Source organism: Perna viridis, chromosome 4, assembly GCF_037379345.1.
Source record: "Perna viridis isolate PV_CMFRI_1.1 ecotype Kerala chromosome 4, ASM3737934v1, whole genome shotgun sequence".
In the NCBI taxonomy this organism is placed as follows: Eukaryota; Metazoa; Mollusca; class Bivalvia; order Mytilida; family Mytilidae; genus Perna; species Perna viridis.
In genome coordinates this window covers 22090400-22102161 of record NC_142448.1, presented here as the reverse complement: position 1 = coordinate 22102161, position 11762 = coordinate 22090400, and the positions used below count along the sequence as shown (strand labels likewise).

The 11762-nt window shown below is 33.4% G+C and overlaps 1 protein-coding gene across 1 annotated transcript; it reads right to left on the bottom strand.

Moving 5' to 3' along the window:
- Positions 1 to 1298: 1298 nt before the first annotated feature.
- Positions 1299 to 7479, bottom strand: LOC148619327 (sphingomyelin synthase-related protein 1-like). Its single transcript, XM_088579090.1, has 5 exons — positions 7311 to 7479; positions 5831 to 6482; positions 4615 to 4732; positions 3830 to 3980; positions 1299 to 3052 (listed from the first exon to the last, which is right to left on the bottom strand). Exons 2-5 carry the CDS (start codon positions 6478 to 6480, stop codon positions 2694 to 2696), a joined length of 1278 nt encoding a protein of 425 aa, XP_088435216.1. The 5' UTR covers positions 6481 to 6482; positions 7311 to 7479; the 3' UTR covers positions 1299 to 2693.
- Positions 7480 to 11762: the final 4283 nt, after the last annotated feature.

The window sequence follows — 11762 nt, the reverse complement described above, 5'->3', positions numbered from 1 at the left end:
AAAAATACAAGTTATTTTTGCTCAAGGAAAAAAAGTTGACTCCAAAAAACCGATAGCCCCCAAGAAAATCAAACGGTTGATGCCTTACATTATCTCCCTTAGAAAATATAAAACAATGTTTTCCTTTTTTCATGCACTGCATCCACCTCCCGTTACTGTAATTATTGAAGAATAATTTCATTTGATTTGTAACAAGCTTATTGGTCATTTAATTCTGAACAAAACCTGGTTGTTTTGTACGGTTTGGTGGAGTTGATTGGTTCACTCGTGGTGATTTAAGTACCAGTCCGCATAAAATTCAGACACTACCAATGGTAAGGTGATTCAGAAAAAAACCACAAAACAATGCTTTTTAGTCTACATATGCTATACTTTCACAAAGGAACAACCTTTTCTGTATTCAGATTTGCACTTTTTAGAAAATCATACATTAATCTCCTGCTAAAAGCAACTAAATCAAGCCAAATCAAGAACGATAACTCTAGCAAAGTGCAAATTTCATGTACAATCTATATTATGTTTATCTCAAAAGCGCAACAACTAAATGAAAAACTAGGACTGGTTACATGATCAGTTCCTGTCTAAACAAGAAATAAAACTGAATTCGGTGGGTTTTTTTTACATGCATGAATCACCTTCTGTCTGATTTTTAGAAAGACTGCTACTTAAATATTCCCAAATGGAACAATATTAGCATTAATAAATTCTGAGTAATTTGACTAGAATCTATTAGAAATAAAATGATAAGAAAACTTGAATGCCCCTGATTTTTTAACAGATTTAAAAAATAACCTGTTTCGGGTTATTGTACACCTTATATACACTTCTCCTGAAAGAAAGCTAACTGGTAAAATGAAAATGAAGGATCTGATAAACCATGTCCCTCAATACATACTGCAAGACCCATATAGGGATTTCTGACCTGTCAATATCTTCAACTCCAGTGATATCATGATGTCACAATGGAATACTTGAAAAAAAATCAGACCAAGTAGGTCTGAGACTAATAGGGGGCAGGGAATTATGTGTTTCCTTGGGACCACTTCAGGTTTACCTGTCTCATATAAAACCTGTTCAAACTTTAGAAATATTCCTTTAATAGGCAGGCCCTACGTGGTAAGTATATTTCACAAAATGTGAATATGATTCCAGCTTCATCACTAAATATAAATCCCAATTTTTTAAGACCTGTATTTAGTTATTTTAGTAGATAATGTCTACTAAAATTCTCCCTTCCTTTTTAAAGAGGGAGTCACTTGATTTTTTGTCTTTGCTTGAAAAATAAGAACAATGGTATATTTTACATTAATATATTTTATTAAGAAAACAGTATATTTTACATTAATATGTTTTATTAAGAAAACAATTGCACATATATACTTGTTCATGTAAAGGCAAAAAATGTAAAAATTACTGAATTGATCACAACATAATCAAAGCATTATCTTATATGCATAGAATTAATACAAAAGTTATTTCAACAAGATATCAAAATTTTGCAACTATAAAAATAAAGATTTGTTCACTCTTCAAACACAACTAAGCATATGAAATGTATGTTTTGAATAGTATCTGTTTTACTGCAGTACAGAAGCTTATTATTCTACGGTTATATCAGTTGACAGATGTATAAATAAACAAGCATTCTGAGAGTATTGCACGGCAATAAAAAGCACCCCAACCAGAAGAAAAATCTGTTGATGAGAATAGAATGCAATTTTTAACCAAAAAAAAGTGTGGAAAACTGAGGTTTTTATCATTTTTTCTAAGGGCCAGAATCAGTACAAAATTCAAACTTGATCTGTAACTTGTCATGGTAAAGCAATGTATCAAATATCAAATGAAAATCTGCATGCATGACCGTAAAGTGCAGAAAATTTATTTTAGGGAAAGAAGAGGCTCCCAGGAGCCTGAATCGCTCATTAACTCTTATATGGAGTCGTCTGACAACTTTGATCTCGTGGAAACTTTTGTAGGCCTTATAATAAGGATATTTCAGCAATTGAAAGATATTGGCCAAACCTAATGGTTTTGGAGATATATATGGAAAAAACTACTGTACCACCCCTATGTTCTATTTTTAGTACAGGCGGCCATGTTTTTTAACCGATCAAAAATCCAGACAATCATTTTTGTTAAGAATACCCTAAAAAAAAATTACAACTTTCATTGAATTCTGTATGGTAGTGTTTGAGGAGAAACGACAACGGACGCCCAGTGATGGCAAAAGCTCACATGGCCTAAGGCCAGGTGAGCTAAAAATAGGGTTGGTCAGGTTACCAGAAACACATTATTTTTTTTAGGCCTAAAGCTGGCATTATTAAATCAACATTCAAGATGACACATTTTTATACTCTGTGGTAAAAAAATATCCAGTTGTAAAGTTGTAATGAAACTTCACAAGGACAAAACAAAATGATAGAGAGTTAAATCAATGGAAATAAGTTATGGATAATGAATATTAACCTACATTTACATACATGAGAAAGGGGACTAACCTGTCTTATACAATAAAAAATACTGGCTTTTCACCACGAAACAATGTACAACTAGAGCAACCTAAGCTACATTTGTATTAACAAAATAAAAAAAAAACAAAAACAAAAACAAAAACAACTACTGAAACTACAAATCAACAATTCATTGGCATTCAAATATAACCTAGCATCAACTATATAACTTTGTACATAGTATCACAGCTTTTTCTTGCTTTTTGAGCTGGCATCAATATCTGATTTCAATGTAGTAAAGAAATATTTAACCTGTAACCAGCTTGGAAAAGGCCATTCATACTCATTTGGTACAATGCCATCACATTTTGACTCGAAAAATGAGAAGAGCGGGAACCATATCCTTGTTCTCTTCTTGTCACGAAACATCAAGGATCTGTTGTTTGCGAGTGTATGGTAATACAGGAACATACGTGATGTAATGTAGAATGCTACAAATACATCAATAGAGTAATGTTCATGTGCTGCTAAAATGAAGAAAAGAGCAAACATGTTGGCTACCCATGATGTTGTATGGAGATAGTACATCTTTCTTGGAGTATCTACAAAACACAACATTTTTATAAAAAAAAAACACAGTGAAACCTGTTTTAACCACACCCTGTATCATGCCTAAGTCAGTTTAAACCACACCCTTTATTATTCCAATATCTGTTTTAACTGCACCCTGTATCATCCCAAAACATGTCTTAACCACACCATGTATCATCCCAAAACCTGTCTTAACCAGACCCTGCATATTTGTATAATCCCAAAATTTGTTTTAATTGCACCCTGTATCATCTCAAAATCTGTCTAAACCACAACCTATATCATCCCAAAATCAGGTTTAACAAAAACACATTTTTTCAAGTCCCTATATATCAGTTTAAAAGCATTTTGAATCCTGTTAAAATGAAAGCTGTCTATTCTGAACCAAAAATAAAGTACAAAAGTGGTTTGGTTTTGACAGGTTTCACTGTTATATCACTATTAGCTTTTAATGTCATCAATGGGTATAAATATTATATGATGATATTGCCATAAATGGTGTCTGCTTTTAAACAAGTTTCTTCTATTATTATTAAATATTTTTGTCCAAATTATAAACCTTATAAGAAATTCAGTATTTTCTTTTGTAAATAAATAGTTGTTAAACAATATTTTTTGGACTACCACATAAAATGCTACTCAGTTATATTTACCTATATTTCATACAAGAAATCAGATTGAAAATTTGTAAAAACATAATAAAGCACTATATTCAAGCTTGAATACCAAAACGCAGTGAACAAATTACAAAAGTTAGTATTAAGTAGATTGTAAATTGGTAAACTTACACTCTGTAATTAGGAAATTCAGCATGGTCACACACACTGTATGTCCACTAAACATGTAGTCCCCACAGGTCCTTACACCAGACAGGGTCATCCCTAAACCAGTCCAAATCTCAAATGATCTATACAATTTGGCCCATATGTCACCATACAGCTACAAAAAATTATGTTAAATTGTAAAACTTAATGCGTAATTCAACAGGAGTATATTATTCAGAATATTCCTCTGTAAAAGTGTCATACTTGTCGACATTTTCAAACTGTGGTAAAAAATGGCAGGTTTTGGATCAATGCACCAGACAAACACTGCCTACATTGGATATTTTTCGACAATTTTTTAATTAAATGTTAAGAACTTAGCATCATTTCTATGGGTTTTTTAACATTACTTTTGTGTGCTCTACCTGGTACCAAATATAGAAATTTTGGATCTGCTCTGTACACACTCATTCCTGAAAAAATCATATCTGTAACAAAATAACTTTATTTCATGAGCATTTTACGTCTGTTATCATTTGTGAAAAAATACTCCCACATTTTACATAAACATGATTATTAACACAATGAATCCAAGTGAACAAGCACAATCATAGAAAAAAGGGGCATTGTAGAATAGTTTGGTAAAGTAATGATTGTACATTTGTATTTTAAATATTTCATGGTTGAACAAAACAATGAGATACAGAGTAGAATACAGGGCATTGAAGATAGTTCTTGTTGTTTCGAAGGTCTTCTGAAGGGACTACAAACTTATGAATAAGGGATAAAATGATATGATTTCCACATACTTTTCCTTCACATTTAAGGTGAACTCCTGGCACTGACAATGATGTGATTAACATACAGATACATCTGAGTAAAAATATTGTCCCTGTCATTGAAAACATCCTTCTCAATAGTATAAACCTACAAAAAATGAAATCATTAAAAGGAATTTTTCTTTGTAATATATTCATTTGTGGATATTTAACAGTCAGCATTCCAATGGGAACAAATTGTGCTTCTCTACTTGCTGACCTATTCCTTCACTCTTATGAGGCTAACTTTATAGCTGATCTGATCCGAAAGAAAGAACATTGTATAGCTAGTAGATCCTTTAATCTCAGTTTTGGCTAAATAGATGATGTATTATCATTAAACAATCCTAGTTTTGGGGATTTAATACATCGCATCTACCCCAAAGAACTTGAGATAAAGGATACTGTGAAGCCAGCCTCAGTTCTTGACCTACACTTAGAGATCATTGGTAAAGGAAAACTACTGACCAAACTTTACGAAACATGATGACTTTTCATTCAGAATTGTCAACTTTCCTTTCATCTGTGGCAACATCCCTTCAGTACCTGCGTATGGAGTTTTCATATCACAATTCAAAGGCATGCCAGAGCTTGCTGTAACTACACAGACTTTTTGTATCACGCTAGACTTCTTACAATTAAGCATCTGGAACAGGATTATGCTGCTACAAGATTGAAGTCATCACTGCAGATGTTTTTTGGTCATTGTGATGAACTCGTGGATCGTTACAGTGTATCCATCTGCACCATGAAAACTGATTTGTTCAGTGTGTCATAGTTTTCCTTTCCTTGTTCATCTACCCCAGACTTGACTTTATGAGCAAATTGATGGGTGTTTCTAGAAATGCAGAGGACGCTTACCCTACCGGTGCAATGGTCAATGCTCCTAGTTTTTAGTGGAGTCCGAGTTGCTCATTTCCTTTTGTTACTTTGTATGTATGATTTTAGTTACTTTATGTTCTTGTTGTGTTTGTCTGTTTTCCATGTCTGGTCTTTGTCCCTGGATTACATTCTTTTGATTTCTGCTAGAATCTTGGTTCCCTTGATTACTCCTTCACACTGTAAGTCCAACTTAAGAACTCTATTTTTGTTATGCATATCTTGCAGTATGATCTGTTTATTTTTACAACTGATGACTACACTGTTTTTTTCTGTCTCTCTCCAAATATATTATTGTCACTATTATATTTGAAGAGTTGCATCTTACCTGTGTTTATGGAAGACCAGAACACACATCCAGGTTGTCCCTAGTCCAATGGCTATTACTTCACATGCTTTAAATGCCCAAGAAATGTATGGCACATTGTCTAAGAAAATATCAGGGAGTGGAGGATATTTTTCAGTATCAGGTACCCTATCATGAACTATAACCATCACAAAAGAGGTCATCAAAAACACCAAGAACACATAAACAAAACTTAGTGCAGTCTTCCATAATTCTGGATCCAAGTTTTGAGAGAAATGTCCTTCTTTAAGTTGTGAGAGCCTACTAATGTCAGCATTATCAAATTCTTCCACTGATTCACTACTATAACTGTCTAATCTTTCAACATGTTGTCTTGGTGATGGAAATGGCCTTGACAGAGGTGTTGATGTTGATTGGAATGACCTTGATCCATTAAGAACAGTACTTTGACTAAGCTTCTGGACCTTCTTGATCTGAAGCATTAAGCGTTTAATATCACCTAAGATAGTTAGTTGTAGCGGTGGTTGTTTCAAGTCATTCTCAGTCAATGTCAGCAATGCTTCTCCATTAATCTTATGCTCATCACAGAATAATTTCTTGTACTTCTCAAAACCAATTTCTTTCAACCAGTTCCCAACCTGTTTACAGGACCATAAAGATGGGTCTTCCATTGCTACATTAACACATACATGTATTATCACTATATATTCAATAAGTACTATTGGTATATGTAGATGTACATGTACATGTAAATTGTACAGCTAAATTTAGGTCTAAAATGACCAAATTTCTTGAACAATATGAAATTAAGAGTATAAATAGCAATTTTGCAATTGCAATGCAATGTACTATAATGGGTCTGGTGTAACACTGTACATGTATTAATTTTCATGATTGACAGATATGCCCTCAAAATACATGTACGTGTACTACCCCTGAAAAAGATTTTAATCAAGTTATAAAATGCTAGTCATTTTTTAAAATCATGAAAATTGATACCCATGAATATATTCACTTGACATTATCTGGGAAAATAAGAAATCTAAAACTAAATCCATTTACAGTATTACATTTGCCACCTGGACCCCCTACCAGACCCCCTGCCGTAATTTTGCCTACACTTCAATTTGGCCTCAGCTATGCGCCTGTTGGCATCAATTAATTTATAGTAATCAATTGTCTTTAATACAATTAATATATAGGGGGGGGGGTTGGCAAATTCCTCTTTGCCCTCTTTCAAGCTTTGAATCCACAATTTCTATCAAATGATTTTGGGTCATATTTTTTCGTTCACTCGAACTGAAAAGGGACTCAATTATATTACAATATTTCAATATTTTTATTTGTTCTAACACATTTATGTATTACTATTACACTCTCTGCACCGTGCAGTTGTGTTTGAATCACCACGAGAATTCAGAAATTAGCATTAAAAATTCAGAACCAAACGTAAAACTTCAACTTAATTTCATTCTCGCCGTGTTAAGAATTGTAAACTTACAGAAGGATTCACTCTCCAAAACACTTGCAGGGACTCTTCGTCGGGTCCCCTACCTTCCCTTCTCCAAAACTTCAGAGTTATCTCCCATACAATGGTTTATACAAAAGATGAATTTTATCCCGATTTTGTCGGTCACATTTTCATGATTTGTCTCCATTTTTAAGGGGGCAAATCCCAGACACCATGCATCCGTTGGGCCAATGTTGGCTGATGGTTGGTTCGTTGGCTCCTATTTGGCGTTGGCAAGACAAAGATGACCTAATGTTAGCCAAATGTAGCAGTGAGTGGTTATGAAAGCAGGCGCGTAGCTGAGGCTAAATTGAAGTGTAGGCAAAATTACGGCAGGGGATCTGGGGGCCGCTTTACACTCAATTTAACATGGGTACGGCATTTAAATTCGATAAAAAATTCCCTAGGCGTAGCCAGAATAACGGCTGTTCCATTTAACCTCCCACGTAAGAAGTTGGACTAAATTTGTATATTTATGTCATCGTATGTGTTAATTAAGAAATAATTCGTGGAGGGGGTAGATTTGTACTTATTTAAACATGGGTACGGCATTTATATTCGATAAAACATTCCCTAGGCGTAGCCAAAATAACGGCTGTTCCGTTTAAACCCCCCATGGAAGTTGGATTAATAAAGAAATAAACCACATATTCAACCACCTATTGAATTAGTATCAGTATCAGTAAAGTATTAGATAACCTCTCAGCCGTTAAATCATCGCGTAAACGTTTTTAAATGAGTGTTTTGTCTCGGAGCAACAGCGAAAGAAAAGAGACAGTGCGCAGGTGCTAAAGGTGGGTTGTATCGACATATACTGTTTGGCGATATGAAGACGTCATATTAGAAATGTGTGTATTGATATAATTGTTTCAATTAGATAACCTCTCAGCCGTTAAATCATCGCGTATACGTTTTTAAATAAGTGTTTTGTTTCGAAGCGACAGCGAAAGAAAAGAGACAGTGCGCAGGTGCTAAAGGTGGGGTTGTATCGACATATACTGTTTGACGTCATGAAGACGTCATATTAGAATACTTAATAACTCGAAAACTTATTATGAATAACCAAATCTAAATTATGATAACAACAATAATATATGTAATTATCTTCCTTTATGCAGTTTTGTAACTGAGAGCATAATACACCTTTTTTCAAAACAAAAGTTTTCTTTATTTTGAACAAATGTATACATATTTTCAATGTAAATGCCACCTAAACACACAACAGAGACAAACATGATCATTTTTCTTATTAAATGCAGAAAATTTGCAAATTTTCAATATCTAATATACCAATGCGTGTAATATCTGCAAATTTTATTATTAATTTTCTTGTTTTAATTTTTGTAAACTGCAATGAGCTTGCCATTGATATAATCTAACTGGAATGAATTTATATGATAAACTGCATGGAAATTTGAGCACTTAATTAAAGTATAGCATCAGCTAGGGCTCTGCATCAAAATTATTTATAAAATTCTGTTTTACTCTTCAAGAATGCCATCGTCGGATCATTTGGTTTTGTTTACGCTGGGCTTATGTTGGGTCAACACTAGGCTTTGGTTGGGTCAATGTTGGCATAACGTTGGGCCAATTATTGTTTGTCTCCATTGGGTTAATATCTGCTCTCTTTGCACTAACAACGTTGGGCCAACGTTGAGCACCCTACGTTGGCCCAACGTAAATGACGTTGTTGAACCAACGTTGGCCCAACGTGGGAATGATGTTTGAGATAAAGTTATTGTGTTTACTTCCATGATATTTTACGATATAATTTTCAAAAGTATCAGCGAATTTTAATAAAAAAAAAACCCAAAATTTTGTTCAGAAGGGCATAGACCTGTAATCGATCTAGCATATATAAGAGTATCCAGGCAGTCGAGATATCGGCAATATTAACGTGATAATTAAATGGAAAGAGTGAATAATCAAAATATTATTACAAATGCCATAGAACTTGTTCACGCGTTTCTTTTAACTTTATTACTTGCTCATTTGTTCTCTGTATTTTCTTTCTTTGTTTATCGAAGATTGTTTGAATGTTAATTCGTGATATACATTTTTTAGCACAGTAACTTGCGGTTTGTATGTATTTTTCTTTGTTTAATGTCGTCTCTTTTTCTGTAACATCTTTCTTTTACATTTCTACAATTATTAATTTGTAAAATATTTCCTCTAACTCTGAAAGTCGTAGTTTTCCAATATCTTTCTTTGTTGAAAGTCTTAAAAATCAGTGATTTATACAGGTTATATATAAATTAAAACGTTTCTTTGAAAATCGACACGATCGACACGGTTACAAAGTACGCACTAACATTTGACAAATGAAGAAAGAACATGTTACTCATGAGTAATTTTTCACCGGAAGATCGAGGGTTGGTCTAAAAACGGGACGGACGTTTTCCGATACATTTTTGGATATAACTTTGGTTTTGTTTAATGGCATTCAAAAATTAAAAGGATTTCCAAAGAAGAATAAAAGTGCTTTTTAATCATTTAAAGTTTTTTGGAAAATGTCGAACGATGAAGCGAAAATCTTTTAAGAGGACGAACTTTTGCTGACAAGAAAATTGCGATGAAAAGGTGGACATGTTGAATAAAGTTCATTATTCATAAAATGTGTCATGTTTGACAAATAATGTTTACTTACTTAATTTGTGCAGTTTTTTTACGGGGGTATGGTAACAAAACATAAAATATTTGAAATTTACTTAAGTCTGTCAAAAATATTTATCGGATTCTTAAAGCTGTTAATTTGTGCTTCATTTTGATATATAGATATTTGAAATTAATTTAGAGATAAATCCAAAATCTTTTCGGGGTGAAAAATCGTCATTTATCGACATAATTAGACCTATAACATTAATATACATATATGCATTCCTTTCTGTTATTGAGTTAATTTGTGTTACCAAGTGACACCATGTTATAAAAGATTATAACCGAATATAAACAGTGTCTGTTAATTGTGTCTGGTGTAATTGTTTGATATATATATCAGTACGTCGGCTGAGATAACCCCCGTGCACCCCTACTCATAAACCAAAATATGATTTTCAGGTACCCTTATACCTCCCATTAAAGAATATTTTTATCGCCAAAAAATTAACTGAAGTATTTTATGAATTTTTGGCTACTTTTTTACCTCGTTGAGGCAAAAAATAATTTAAGTTTTTTTATTCTTCGAACTTCTTCTTTCTACAGAACGAAGAAAACAAATATATGTATAAATCATCATGTAGCCCCATGTCTCACCTTTACATTAATACCACGTAAGTTACAGTAACACTTAGGGTTATGTAAAATGGAAAAAAATGTACCCCTACCTCCATTTTACCCCATAACCCTAAGTGTTACCGCAACTGTCGTGGTATCAATGTAAAGGTAAGACATTGGCCTACACGATAATGTCTAAATTTGTTTAGTTTGTTCACACATGCTATCCCAGGAAGGCTTAGACGCTCAAACAATTGAGTCACAAAAATCTTGGCTTTTTGACCCAGTGGGGTACAAACATAGGCTTATACTGAAGAAGAATCCGAGAATATTCTTTGGCGACAAATTGATCCGGTAATGGGAGGTATAAAGGTACCTAAAATTCACCATTAAGTTGATGAGTGGGGTGCACGATGGAACCTCCCAGCCCATGGACTAATATTTAAGTAGAGCTGTCTTTAGTGCTATATAGCGCGTTTTTTTTGTTTTTTTTTTTTGTTTTAGTTTAAGCGTCAATTACATAAAGTCTAGAGTATTTAATTTATGGGAAAGAATATTCCGATTTCTTTCCTTGTAACATAGGAGTCAGACAAGGAGAAAAGTTGTCACCTATACTTTTTTCAATACATGTCAATGATTTAAAATACTTTTTCAAGAATCGAAACATTCATGGACTGATTTTTTTAACAGCAGAAATTGAAACTGAACTCTCTCATTTTTAAAATCTTTTCACTATATTATATGCTGACGACACGGTATTGCTATCAGAATCAGAATCCGATCTACAAAAACAACTTGATGCACTTTATGACTATTGCATATTGTGGAAACTTAATGTTAACAAAAGTAAAGTTGTTGTTTTTTCAAAAGGCAAGATGTGTAAAAACTAAGTTTTAAGTACAATGTACAATGATGCATCTCTTGATACGGTTGATAGTTTCAATTATTTAGGAATATTGTTGTGAAGAACAGGTAACTTTTCAAAAGCGAAAAAGACAAACGTAGAAAAGGCAAATCGAGCCATGTACAATGCTCTACGTAAAAGCAGATTACACAACTTATTCCTGGAATGCCAGTTAGATTTATTTGACCGAGTTATACGACCTATTCTCTTATACGGTTGCGAAGTTTGGGGCATTGAACATAATACTGTTATAGAAAGGGTGCATCTAAAATTGTGTAAGACCCTAAAGCATGTCAATTAGTCAATCCAAGGTTTTAATAGTTTAC